The sequence below is a fragment of the Pelodiscus sinensis genome, chromosome 3 (assembly GCF_052426305.1).
Source record: "Pelodiscus sinensis isolate ZL-2025 chromosome 3, ASM5242630v1, whole genome shotgun sequence".
In the NCBI taxonomy this organism is placed as follows: Eukaryota; Metazoa; Chordata; order Testudines; family Trionychidae; genus Pelodiscus; species Pelodiscus sinensis.
This window is the reverse complement of record NC_143054.1, coordinates 120,496,590-120,511,093: the sequence shown is the minus strand read 5'-3', so window position 1 is coordinate 120,511,093 and position 14,504 is coordinate 120,496,590. Positions and strand designations below refer to the sequence as shown.

The 14,504-nt window shown below is 44.6% G+C and overlaps 1 protein-coding gene across 1 annotated transcript in view; it reads left to right on the top strand.

The window, feature by feature from the left end:
- Positions 1-973: 973 nt before the first annotated feature.
- The window catches only part of LOC149524720 (uncharacterized), a 31,416-nt gene continuing 17,885 nt past the window's right edge, over positions 974-14,504 (top strand). The window contains exons 1-3 of the mRNA XM_089777327.1: positions 974-1,146; positions 2,717-2,833; positions 4,360-4,518. Coding sequence (XP_089633453.1) covers positions 2,738-2,833; positions 4,360-4,518 — 255 coding nt within the window. The 5' untranslated portion in view covers positions 974-1,146; positions 2,717-2,737. The remainder of the gene's footprint in view (positions 1,147-2,716; positions 2,834-4,359; positions 4,519-14,504) is intronic.

Below are 14,504 nucleotides of genomic sequence, written 5' to 3'. Positions count from 1 at the left end.
ATCCCGGGCTTCATTTGCAATTGCGGATGACTACATTACCCCCGCTAGTCTGAGGTAGTAGTTTTCAGTATTTTGGTCTCTTGTCAGCAAAAGGGAAGTGTTCACATGAATCTCAAACACACGTTTGCTTTCAGGTACAAATGCGCATAAACATGTAATAGCATGACCAGCCTCCTAGAAAACTTTCTCCATGCCCTCCCCCATTTAAGGACCAGATGAACTTTTTTTTTTTTATAAAAAAAAAAAAAAGTGGCTTATTTTAGCTCCCAACCACTTATGTGGCAGCGTCTATCATTTCCAAAACAATCATCGTACAAATCTGGATCTCTTAAAGTTGCCTCATAGGACTGGTTTTTGTTGGGACCAGATTGCCAGGAATATCACGTGGGAATCTGGTCCCAACAGTGGGATGAGGCTCTGATGGAAATAATTTAGGAACAGGGTAAGCCAGGAATGGGCAAAATACGGTCTGCTGACGGGATGTATCCCTCCAGACGCTTGGATTTGGCCTGCCACAGCCCAGTGGGACTCTCAGGCAGACTCCCTGGCTGCTGTGGCCCGCATGTGTGTCTGTGACACGTGCCCACTAGACAGAGGGAAGCAGCCCCCTCCCCAGGCAAAACACCAGCATCCCCTGAGCCCGTTCTCAAGCAGGGAGCGAACTGTGTGTCCGACCCCACTGCCCCGTCCCTCTGCACGTGCAGCAGCAGAGGGGCACGCGCTGAGCAGCGGCACCGAATTCCAGGTCTGCGTGACCGAAACTGCAACGGTCGCAAAACCGGAGAGTTCCACTTGCTGTCGCTGCACCGGCCCTTAGGCCGATCGGGCCCCGCGCCCGGAAGTGGCGGCGAGTGAAGAGCCGAGCCCTGCTCCAGGGCTACGTGGGGCCCGGATTCCCCGCCTCGCCCGCCCCTGCCGCGCGCGGCTTCTCCTCGCCGCCTGCCGCTCGTGCGCGGCGTTGCACGTGGGCGGGGCGGACGTGACGTCACGGGCCGGGGTTTTGAAACCCGCGCGAGGCACGTGGCGGGGCCTAACGGGCTCCGGGGCCTGAGCGCGGCCCCGCCACGGGGAAGGAGAAGGCGGGAACCGGCTCGTGCGGTGGCGGGGAGGCACCAAGGGCCAGGGGTGCAGGAGAGACATGGCAGGGCAAGTGCAGACCATGAGGGAAAGGGCAGGAGGGGCGGTGTCAGGGGGAGGGGGCCAGGAGGATGCTGGGAGAGGAGAGGGGAAGGGCATTGGGGGCTGGGGGGGGAGGTGCTGGGAGAAGGCTTGAAAGAAGGGGGGGGCATGAGGAAGGCCAGGATGGAGCAAATTGCGAGTGAGGGCTCAGAGGGGCAGCAGGGGAATGGGGCAGAGACTGGTGAGGGGGTGGGTTTTAGGGAAAAAGAGGGCAAAGGGAGGCACCAGGAGGGTGCAGGGCTAAGGGAAGGTGCAGGTGCCAGGGGATTCTGGGGTCAGAAGGAGGGGAGCGCTGGCCACCGGAAGCAGCACTGGATGGGGGAATCAGGGCAGGCTGGGGAGTTTGGGGGGCTGGTGGAAGCAGGGATGCCGGGGGGGGGGGTGAGGTTGAGGGTAGGAAGCTGGTTGGGGAAGATGTGAGAGAAGCGGCCGCTGGAAGCAGGGCTGGCCAAGGCAGATTGGGAGAAGTGGGGGAGAACTGGCTGTCTGGGAGGGGCTTGTGGGAAGTGGGGCCGGCCAGAGGTGCAGCAAGGGGAGCGGGGGGAGGAATGAATCGGCCTGCAGGGAGTGGGACTGACCCGACCTCGTTCCCCCCTCCCCCGCCACCCACAAAGCACAAGTTAGTCCGGCACAGGGATTCTGCTGTCGCGCCCCCCCCCCCCCACACCCCTGGAGTAGTTGTGAACTATCTGGCTGGTAGACACACTCATGCAGTCTGAGCACATTTACCAGCCAGGCAGTTTGAAACTACAAACTGATACACTAGTAATAATACAATTTACCTACTGAGAAAATACCAGACCTGTTATATTTTCATGTGTTTATATTTTTGGGCTGCAAAAAGCAGAACTGAAAAAAAAGGGTTCCAATTAAAGTAAATAGTTTGGGAAACCCTGGTCTAACCAGCTTTCTGTCTGTCTTACAGCCCATTTATCCAATCCGTATTCCTTAACTTGTTGGCAAGAATATTGTGGGTGACCATATCAAAAGCTTTGCTAAAGCTGGCACTGGGAGATTTGGGAGGACCAGAAACAACTTATTTGTATATTCATAGTTTGATCAATGAATATGCAAATATGCAAATGAACATTACTAGTCCTCCAAAAGTTTGTGATGGATTTACTGGTCCCCGTGTCAAAAAGTTTGGGAACCCCTGATCCAGCCCAATATCCTGTCTTCTGACAGTGACTAATGTCAGATGCCCCAGAGGGAGTGAACAGAACAGGGAATCATCAAGTGATCCCTCTCCTGTCACCCATTCCCAGCCTTTGACAAACAGAGGCTAGAGACACCATTCCTACCCACTAGCGTGGCTAATAAATATTGATGGACCTAACCTCCGTGTATTTAGCTGTACACTGCCAGAATTCTGAAAAGTTATTTTTTGTATTCTATGGCTATTCTCTGATTTGAGTGGAAGAGACAAAGTAAGAGTTCTGTTATGCAGGAAAGGAAGTGTATAGTTTTTAAAGCGTCACAATTATCCTTGCCATGATTGATCCGGCCCCTGTTTTGACATCCACATATTTCTGTACAGAATGATAAAACCTCCCCAAAAATGAGGAAAGATGAAAATGGTAAGAAGAGGAACAACAAGTCATCATTTAGTGATGAAGACAAAGAAGATGCAATGAAACGGGCCCTGCTAGAACAGGTAACTCCAGTATGATATTTGCAGATAACTTAAACTACCATGTGTAATAATTCCATAGAGTTAAAATATTTGGAGGCCAGAATCCAAAGAGCTCTCTCCCTTGTTATCCACCTGGCCTGATGTCTTCTCTGGTGGTTGTGGTCATTCATTTCTTTGGCTGATAAGGGATCTGATGCTTATGTCAATAATACCCATCTTGCCTTGATGTTGTGCCATTAATTTCAGGGGTATTGGATTTGACCTATTCCAGTGTAAATGAAAGAACAATTGGACCCAATGATCCGGTGCTAGTATTAAAAACTCACCTCAGAAAGGCACTTCTCATACATATTTACAAAGGCGAAGGCAAACAGGTGTACTTGAATTGAGGCAGCTGTAATTATTACCAATGTACTTCAAATTGCTTTTACAAAGGATAGATTTTTAGCAGCGTGCAGATAAACCAGGGAGTAAAGCTTATTAGCGATTCGTAAACTCTTTGGGTGCATTTACAGGAATTTCAAAATAACCAACGTTATTTCGAAATAACAATGTGCGCGTCTGCACAGCAATTCCATTATTTTGAAATAATTTCAAAATAACGCATAGCTTATTTAAAAAACTGTAAATCTCATTCCATGAAGAATAATGCTTATTTTGGAATAGTCGTAGTGTGGACGCTAGCTATTGTAGGTTGTTGCATCATAACACTACACGGGTATGATGCTATGCCATGTTCTTTGAGTACTTGGCAATCCAAACACACCTCTGTTGTCATGATCCAAACCAGTTCATACAGAAAAGAAGGAATTCTTAATTACTTAGTGGCACTTGAGGAAAACACGCAGCTCTACTGAAAATGCATTTGGGGCCTTGCAGTTTCCTGAATCTTGGATCACAGAAAATTTTCTGCTGTGGTGAGAGTAAAATGAATGATGAGATACTCCTCTTAGTCCAGTGGAAGCCTGGAGTTACTGAACCACACCATAGTCAACAGCACCATCTGCAGGGAACTTACTACAATGCATTAACCTGAGATTATTTATAGTATATTTGTAAATATACAGAATGTCATCAATATAATAGTGGCTTGTTTATTGGCACTTTGAATGCCAAGAGAAGAGAACAAAATCATTCATGCTTATATTCCTTCTAACTTACAATGAAGAACAGCAGGTCATATAAGTTAGAGAAAGAGAAGACCTGATAGGTTCACCTGTCCCCAAACTAATGGCATCTATTGTTCTCAGTGGTATTGCACTTTTTTTAGCTCAGAGACTAAAGAACATACTTTCTGTGTTGATCTTCCTAACTTGTCGGATTTGTTTGAACTTTGGTTCATGGGGAAAGCTCAGGTTAAAATTCAAAACTGTTAATTAAAAAAAAAAAAAAAAATCCTAAACAAAAAATTTGATTCCTGCACAGCTCTAGAAATGAGCCTAAATTCTGATGAGGAAAGTCCATGCTTGTTTTGGAAATGGAAATTATTGTAAAGGTGGTAAGAAAATACACATTTAACAAAACATTTGAATGGATTTTTTTTTCAGCGCTATCTTGAAAACTACAAGAATCTATACAGGCTGAGAAATGCCTTGTATGTGCGTTACAGGGATTTATTGAATAAGAAAGTTCAAAAGCAGCGAATTCAGATCCAAATGTCTGATCTCCGCTTCAAGCAAAATCTTGAACAGCAAGGAAAAAGAAAGGTATGCCTTTTTATTTTGAGGGAAAAGGGGAATTTGCCTCCTGAAAATAAACATAAGGAAATGTGTAGAAAGAAACGGAAGGCTTGACTAGAAAATTTAAGGAACTTTTTCCATACCCTTGTGAAGTTTGTATGAGTTGTCTTTTTTTTTTTCTTTTTTAATCAATATGCAGGGTTTATGTGGATTGGTCTTGGCATTAACAGGCCATTAAGTCTAACTTCAGTATTGGGCAAATTGGTTGAAACTAGTAAACAACAGATTTGTCAGACGCATAGATGAACATAATTTGTTGAGGGTAAAGTCAACATGGTTTTTAATATCTTAAAGTCTAATCTGTTTCTATGAATCTTTTTATGGGATATCTGAGTTAAACATCTGTTCATAACTTCACTTTTGAAAAGAAGTCTGAATAAAAATCTCTCTTCCTTTGTATTGGGTTTTATTTGATTGCTGCCTATGATAGTAAGCCACTCATTGTCCATTGAGCCTTCTCGGGGAAACCATGATAAATATGAACTGAATTTCTGGAAAACAGATGTAGGAGGAGAAAAAAAATCTTAAGCCTCAATATAATGTATCCCCAGCCTTTGAATCCTATGTTTATACACCATAAAGGAGCAAAAAGACAGATGCAAGAGGCTGTCAGTAACTGTAATACTCCACGCCGTTATATGCAGTTGGGTGGAAACATCAAGGCTGTGTCTAGACTCAGGGTTTTTTTTCGAAAAAAGTAGCCTTTCTTCGAAAAAACCTCACCTGCGTCTAGACTGCAGCCGCGTTCTTTCGAAATTAAATCGAAAGAACGCGGCTTTTCTTTCGATGGCGGTAAACCTCATTTCACGAGGAAGAACACCTTCTTTCGAAAGTTCCTCTTTCGAAAGAAGGCGTTCTTCAATGTAAATAGGGCTTCTTCAAAAGAGAGCATCCAGACTCACTGGATGCTTTCTTTCGAAAAAGCAAGCCGCTTTTTCGAAAGTTCAACGTGCACTCTAGACGCTCTCTTTCGAAAGAGGCTCTTTCGAAAGAAGAGGCTCTCTTTCGAAAGAGGCTTGCAGTCTAGACATAGCCTAAGTGGTTTCTACTAGTTCACTTACTGATCACTACTGTTTCTACAGAGGGAGGATCTAGGGTATGGATTGAGCAGGACTAAGAGAGAAATCCTAGAAATAGCCATGTTTGGGAAGAAGGTTTGAACTGAATTTTATTATTTTGTAATATAAATAAGCAAAAAAGAAAAAGAGGCAGAGCTGGTGGAGTGATGTGTTCAGCACCTGCAGGGGTCTGGATTAAGAGAATATATGAACAGACACAATGAAGTCACCAAGAACCTGTATTGTTGCCAGTGAGACAAGGATGAATTTCAACAACCATGTACTATTACGAAAACATTCTAGAGAATGAAAAGACTAAGGTTTTACAGGATTTGGTAGTTGCCGTAGACTGAACAGTGCAGGAAAGCGGAGTAGACGTAGGTGGTATAGAAAGAAGGTGAACAAAACCATGGTAATTGACATTGTCCTACTAGCAGATAAAAACAGGAAACAGAGAAGATAGCAAACTATGAAGCAGGGATGTAAGAATTTAACTGGTTAACTGATAAGCATCGGTTTAAGCTTTTCTGCTAGGGCGTGACAGTTCCTGGCCGCTGGCCCACATTGCAGGCTCTACAGTATAAGGTTTATACTGCAGAGCCCACAGTGCCGGCTCCCGGGGAGCAGGGCAGGCAGCCAGTGCACGCTAGGAGCTGGCTTATCAGTGCCTCCCACCTCCTGGCCTACTCCGAGGGAGCTGGCTGCCGCCCCGCACTTCAGGCTCTGCAGTATCAGACGCTGAAGCAATGAAGCAACATCTTGTTCCCCAGGAGTGTGGCTGGGAGCTGGTGCCCATACTATAAGCCAGCTTCCATTGTGCACTGGCTCCAGCTGGTGGCCCTCTGCGGGCTCAGTTGTATAAGCATTATACAGCAGAGTCTGAATCTGCAGTGCAGGCTGGCAGCTGGTGTGCGCCCATAGAAAAGTTTATGCTGCAGATTTTTAATGGTTACATAGTGACTTTATTTACGAGTTTTTTACATCCCTACTATGAAGAACTCTCACAATGTAGAATGCATATAGAAAGCTAGAACAAAGGCAGTCCCATTGATTATCGAAGCACTCGCAAGGATCACTAAAAGTGCTCTCGAGCTGTTTATTCACTCATCTTTCATCATGATCAGTGACCTCCAGAAGACAGTGTTTTTAGTCATTGTGACTATTTGAAAGCCAAGGGAGTAAAAGTGCAATTGAGCACATAAAATGTGGGAGTTTTGTGGAGAGTTTGACGCAACTTCTGACATCCCAAACCTACAGTGAGTCTGTGCTCTGGATGTATTGGTAACTCCAGGGGATACGTTTTAGATAGCAGTTTATCTATGTTTGAAAGGTCTTGTATGTTGCAAAGACTAAAAAAACCAAGTCCTCAGGATGTAATACTAAGTGATAATAAACATTAATAACCTAAGAAATCCAGACACCAGGAAGAGTGGTCATTTTGGTCTCTCATTTGTGGACTGTATTTTGAAAAAAGTTTTTAAAAAACCCCCACCTACTTATGCCATACAAAGCCAATTGTTTACTTTTGCAGATAAATGTTGTCCCTAGCCTTTAACAGGTGCATGAAGTTGTCTCCTATATCCTTGCTTAGCACCTAATTAAATGGCCTGTGTTTCAAAAGTGAAGACCCCAGAGCTTCTATTCAATTCAAATGAGTTATGCTAGCAGAGATTGTGCTGTTTGTTTTGTTAATGTAAGATTTGCCGTATCCTTAAGTATTCTTGTCTTTGCTTTTAAACACTTGAGTTTGTAAATGTTGAGAGCTAAATAAATTCTTGTCAGTTAGAAAGTTTAGCTAGACTTGGCAACATAATTCTGCCTAGCTTCACTGCGCAGATACCACAATTGGCCCACAGAACTCAGTTTCTATAGATTGCTGCTCCCCAATTGTGGATCCTGGTAATTTGTAACCCATCCATCATTAATGAAAGTGTCTTTCCTGGAGTATGTTTCTGCCATGCATTGGCCATGCATTACAGTGCTTGTAAATTGATGAGAGGTTTTTAGGGGGACTTGCATTCCTTTCCTGATTTAAAAAAAAAAAAAAGTACTCTTCTCCTGAATCTTCACTGCTGAGCATGTTATGCTCCCTGTAAGCACTAGAGAACAGTGCTGCCTTGAATAAAAGACCACAGTTTATTTCTAAAGGCTGCAAGTCAAGCTGCGAAAGTGAAATTTTGGGTCTCAAGTGAGTTCAGGATCTTGGTAATCTCTAGAAGTTACACTGGGAAGAAGAATTGTAAAAGGAACACTCTAGCACTGCTATTTATCCACCACTGGTCAATAATACGGAGGACTCCAGTACTTGTAAGTATTTGATATTTTGATCTTGGGAATTAATTGTCCATGGTTGGATGACACATACTGGTGAATAGTGATAGAAATGTAGCCGTGTTAGTCTGGTGTAGCTGGAACAAAAAACAGGACTATGTAGCACTTTAAAGACTAACAAGATGGTTTATTAGGTGATGAGCTTTCGTGGGCCAGACCCACTTCCTCAGATCAAATAGTGGAAGAAAATTGTCACAAGTGAATAGTTACTTTTATGAGGAGTCCCACTGATGCCAGTTGAGGGTATGACTACAATGATTTAATAACCATGGCAGTAAGTCTCTAAGCACCAGTCTACAGGCTCAGGTTTGCGAGGCTTGTGCTAAAGTGCTACAAAAAGCTGTGTAGACATTATAGCTCAGGCTCTACGACCTACCTGCCTCCCTGGGCGTTAGAGCCCAAACTCCAACCAGAGCCCAAATGCTTCCACAGCTCTTTTTAGTGCTGTCGTGCCGGCTTGGGTCTGCAGGACCGAGCTCTGAGATGCACTGTTCAGGGTTATTAAACAGCGTGGATGTACCTACTGCTTTTGTTGGGAGGGGTTCCATGGTTTTGTTGTTTCACGTGTTGCAACATGTGATGTGAAAGCTGTGTTGTGGTGGCAATGCACCTGGCAGGGGGACTGCCTCTTGTTTTGAGTTTGCACAACCCAGCACAGTGAACTTCTGTCTTAGGATTGGGATCCCTGGGGCACCATTGCAATAAAATACAGTTCCGAATAATTTTCAGAATTATTCAACTATACTAGCAGGATGTAGGATGAGTGAAAGTAGGAATGCAAAATATTGAAACCAAGTGACGATACTATGCTAGGAAATAGTGTTTTGTTGCCGCAAGTGAATATGTTGCATTATGTCTGCATAGGGTCCTTAACAAGTTGAAATTCAAAAGAGTCAGGAGCAGTGAGTTCTTCTCTTGACTCCATCCTCCTTCCTAGTAACTGCATGATCACAAAATTCACTAGATGGCACTTATGTTCATTTGGTTTTAACAGATAAAAACCATGTGTGCAGCATATATACTATTTTCAAGGTTATCGGGAGACAATAAAACAGGCATGTTAATTAAACTTGCAGTCATTCTTATATAGGAGTACATGACACTGTTGTAGAAATATTCTGAGCAACTTACACTATTTCATCAGATTGTTATCTGTGGAACTGAGGTAAGCAATTGTTGTGGGAGTTATGGCTAATGGCAGTGACTGAGCCTACGGCCTAAAGCCGGGTGTCCCCCTCCCAGAAGCCAGATTTGGCCTGGTGTTACGTATCTAATCACTGTTGGATTGGGTAACCTCAAATCAGGCTAGACCAATGTTTAGGGCCAAACCATATATTTTGAACAGTGTAACATACATCAACAACAACAGCATGAACTCACCCTATCCCAGAAGAAAAGAAGATAGATAAGTCCCTGATACAACAAAGGGGAATATACTTTACAGTGTCAGAGGCAGTCGGCGATTGATTCCTGCGACCTTCTACCCTGCGGCTAATGTAAAGCCTTAGGGGAGGACGGCAGGGAGTCCCTCGCTGACGGGGAAAGGTAGTCCAGTTGAATGGCCTTCCTGCAGGTGGATCTTGCCTGTAATGGGTTGGGTAGATTCCCTCTGGGGTTGGTACTCGGTAGCCCTTCGACTTCCAGTCCAATCCAGCAGGTAAGGATAGCGGTAAATGAGTTCAAGTCCATGTGGCAGAAGGCAATAATCCTTAAGTGGGGCGTTCCCACACTTGCGAGGCTCTCCTTCTCTCCCACAGCTCGAACAAAATCCTTATATCCGAGCCCATGAACCAAAATGGAGCACCACGGGAGACGAACAAACACTGACAGGACTTGGGACGGCAGACAGTGACTGACAGGCTGCAATACGGACGGACAGTGGCGAACCCGAACCTTTCCTTGGTCAGGGCTTATAAGCCCCTCAAGGCGGGAAAAGGGTGGCAAGGGCTGTGTGCAGCAAACAGTGCCGTGTGCAACACTCCAGTAGGGAGGGGTGCACAGTTTCTGAGCGGTGTGCAGCTCATTTTAGTGCCCAGTGCACAGTTTTGGACTGAGTGCAAATTTCTATCACTATAGTGCGGGGTGCACCGAGCAGATGACTGTGTGTACTTAGGTTTTGGCGGGAAAAGGGTAACACAGGGAGAAGAAGGAAAACAAGATGGAATCTAAAGAGACTCCATTTTGAACATAATAGCTTTAAATGTCTTTTCCCTGGCAACAAGATGCTTTAGATTTTCCTGTAATAGGTAATACTGACTGTGCTAGTGTTCTTGGGCACAGTGCCATGGACTTCTGTGAAGTTTTGCCATGATACTCCAGAGACTTGGATCCTGTTTTTATTTCCTTCCTTCGACCTCAGCACTTGCTGCATGACTATGCCCATATTGATTTTCCACACTCTATAAGAACTTGCTTGCTTTAATTTCTTCACATTGTAAATTAAGGGAAAATCGCCTTTTTAGTGTCCCAAAAGCTAGAAATAAAATGAAAATGAAATAGAGCTAGTTGGGGGAAACTCCCTTCCATCTGTTTGATTCTGCCCCCCAAAAATACCAAAAAGTTTCTGGATTTTCAGTTTTTTGAAAAAAGCTTAATAGATAATTTCATGGGAAATGCCTTTTGCTTAGTCAAAAACCACATATTATCCATTAAACAGTGGCAATGGACAGTTGTCAACCATCCCTGCAATAAAGTCGTAAAGGCAAATAAAATGCAAGTACAACTGGAACGTGAGCTTGTACTCCCATGGGATATTGCAAACCGGTCTCCCTATGCTTCCTGTTTTAACACATGGGTGACCTGCTACTTATATACAAGCCCTACTTGATGGAAATGAAGATTTCTGTGTGTTCACTTCTAAAAAAAAAAAAAAGTTGTGAGAAGAGTCTTGGTGCCTTAGATCTGCCAGATAATATAATGAAAAGTAGGCGTGAACTTCATTGCTACATTTTTTTCTTTGTTTTATTTGAAATGGAGTTTTATGAAATGCATTCTCTCACTTAGCAGGGAAGGATTAATGGATTTCGTATTCCATTGCAAGAAGGTCTCTAAACAGATAAGTGCACTATCCTGCAGGATCATGGCCAATACTCCCCTTTTTTGTTGGTATATTTTAAAACGTATGTTATTTCTCATGGTAAAATAGGTTCTAAAGATCTTCTGGGAAGAAGAAAATGTAGAAGTCTGAGATGTTTGGTATAAATTCATACTTTTTTGGATTTATTCCATCTGGTGTGAAAATAAATAATTGCTTCAAGATATTTACATTTCATATTGGTGCAAATGACAAGTAAACCTGAAATATCTATTGAGTTATTCCTACCATGGATTCTACCAACCATGGGTTCTTCTCAAAGGCTTTAACCTGAACTTTTCATTCAAACCTTTATCCTCAGCTTGTTTATAACATTTCAAAACAGAAGAAACACTCCTTTCACCTGACAGCTTGTTAGGTCTCACATGGTTAACCAGCATCTTAAACAGCCACAGGAATCCCCAGAGAAAAGAAAAATAAACTGTTCTTTGTTTAAATTAATGGAGGAAACCCAACAATATCCTGAGACAAAATTAGATTGCCCCTTTTAAAAATGGAAGCACTCAACTGCACTCTCCATAGCAGTCCACTGTCTCTTGGGCTCTAATTCAGGAAAGTGTCCCTCCTTGGACAGCAGAGCTTGCTTCTAGCTAAGCATAATTGTAAGTGCTGCTTTGAGTAGGGGTGGATATAATCATGTTCTTAAGCGCCTTCCTGAATTGGGGCCTCTATGAGGAGCACCGCTAATTCAGGCTCAAGTTCATCATTTTTCGTCACATATCTGGTCTTTTCATACTTATTGCTGTGAACTGCTTTATCAATGAAAAAATCATGAAACTGAAGTGATTTCCACAAATGCAATGAATTGAGCATCATTTCTTCCTGAATTGAGTAGATGTATACTTCCTATTTTTAGAACGGGTTTGATTATATAAATCTTAATGATAGGACAGCTGTGTTGGGGCATATGGAAATAATTTACTTACCGAAACTGAAGAATATGGGGAATTTCCTTCAATTTTTAAAATTGCTAACAACCAAGTACAAAGTCTGCTGAATAGCAAATCATTAAAGTTTTGGGAAGATGAAAAAATGAGACTAGTCTTAATTTGCGCAATCAAAACAGAATAGTGTACAAAAACAATGTGCAATATGCTTGTCAGAGAAGAAGTGTGCCTTCAGCTCTTTCAAACTCTCCAGAGTTTAATATAAATTATCAGAATTCTGCATATGACAAGTAATTTCCTTTTTATCTAAAATAGTGCATCATTGAATTTGTATGTTTTTATAATTAATTTGTGGAAATGCAACAGAACATTATGGAATCTGAAAAATATTAGCAATTTGAATGTAGCCTGTTAAAATTAATTGTTTTTTTTAAGGGATGCTGTTATTAAATGTTTCACGTTATCCCTGAATTATACTAAGCAAAACACAAACTAGTCAACATGTTTTGAACCAGCTTATGTTTTTGTGACTGTGTCTCAAAAAATTGTTATCAATGTCCACTCCTGAAACACCTGGTGCCAATTCTAATATCTCCCTTGCCTTTTGCACAATGGGGATGAAATTATTTTAGCAGAAAGAATTTTTAAATGAGCCGAGTAAGCAGTGTTTTATCCCTGTCTGAACCTTTTAGAAAGTAGTATAGGCCTAACACTTTAGGCAATGGAGTCGTAAAACTGTTTGACTCAATTTCTGTTAACACAGTTTATTCCCCAAAGTAGATGGTTCAGGATTTGAGTAATGTATGTGAAATTTCTTATAAAGTTTTGTGTATCATTTCTTATGTTATTACTATTGGTTGTTCACTCTATGCATTTCCCAAAGATCAGGATTTTATAATGATTGTAGAGAAAATGTTTAGTTAATTATAGCTGGTAGGACTGCTTTGAAATGTTTGTAACCGTATGGAGAAAGCTTTATATGAGCATGTGAGGTCTGGTAAAAGCTTACTCAGTTTTGTTATACAGGCAGTCCCCGGGTTACGTACAAGATAGGGACTGTAGGTTTGTTCTTAAGTTGAATCTGTATGTAAGTCGGAACTGGCGTCCAGATTCAGACACTGCTGAAACTGACCGCCAGTTCTGACTTACATACAGAATCAACTTAAGAACCCCAGGCGTCCCCAAGTCAGCTGCTGCTGACACTGATCAGCAGCTGATTCCAGGAAGCCCGGGGCAGAGCAACTCTGCCTGGGGCTTCCTGTAGTCAGCGCTGGTCAGTTTCAGCAGAAGCTGACTTGGGGACGCCTGGGGCAGAGCAGCTGGGGTGCTACTGGACCAACCCAGCAGCACCCCATCTGCTCTGCCCCAGACGTCCTGATTCAGCCGCTGCTGAAACTGACCAGCAGCGGCTGAATCAGGACCTGGGGCAGAGCAGCTGGTGTGCTGCGGGGTTGGTCCAGTAGTGCCCACGGGCGCTGCAGGACCAATCGGCAGCGCCCCAGCTGCTCTGCCCCAGAGTCCAAAACAAAAGCCTGGTCTGCTGGGGGGGGGGGGGGGAGCACACTAGCTGCGCCCCCCCCCCAGCAGACCAGGGACACGGGGAGCAGAGCCGCAGCGGCAGCGGGGTGCCGCGCCTCTGAGGCTTTGCTCTGGCAAAGCCTCTGAGGCGCGGGACCCCCCGCGGCTGCGGCTTCAGTCAGGGTGCCTGTGGTCTGCTGGGGACCGTCCCCAGCAGACCACAGGCACCCGGACTGAAGCCGCAGCCGCGGGGGTCCCGCGCCTCTGAGGCTTTGCCAGAGCAAAGCCTCAGAGGCGCGGGGAACCGCCGCTGCTGCCGCTCCAGTCTGGATGCCTGTGGTCTGCTGGGGACGGTCCCCAGCAGACCACAGGCACCGGGACCCAAGCGGCAGCAGCGGGCGGGTTCCTGCGCTTCTGAGGCTTTGCCAGAGCAAAGCCTCAGAAGCGCGGGACCCCCCGCGGCTGCGGCTTCAGTCAGGGTGCCTGTGGTCTGCTGGGGACCGTCCCCAGCAGACCACAGGCACCGGGTCTCATGCGGCAGCAGCGGGGGTTCCCGCGCTTCTGAGGCTTTGCTCTGGCAAAGCCTCAGAAGCGCAGGAACCCGCCCGCTGCTGCCGCTTGGGTCCCGGTGCCTGTGGTCTGCTGGGGACGGTCCCCAGCAGACCACAGGCACCGGCACCCAAGTGGCAGCAGCAGCGGTTCCCGCGCTTCCGAGGCTTTGCTCTGGCAAAGCCTCAGAAGCGCGGGAACCCGCCCGGTGCCCCTGGTCTGCTGGAGACGGTCTCCAGCAGACCAGGGGCACCGGAGCAGCTTACGAACGGGGCTTTCTCGCCCTGACTTCCGGGGCGAGAAAGCTCCGTTCGTAAGTGCGGATCCGACGTAAGTCGGATCCACGTAAGTCGGGGACTGCCTGTAATGCTAACATTTTAAGCACCAATTTTTTTACTTTGAAACTTAAAATATGATTAGAATGACTTACGAAAATAATATATACATTGATTTACAAAATACATGAATTTTAAATGTCTTTAATTTTTAAACTTGACCCACATGGCAGAAAATTAA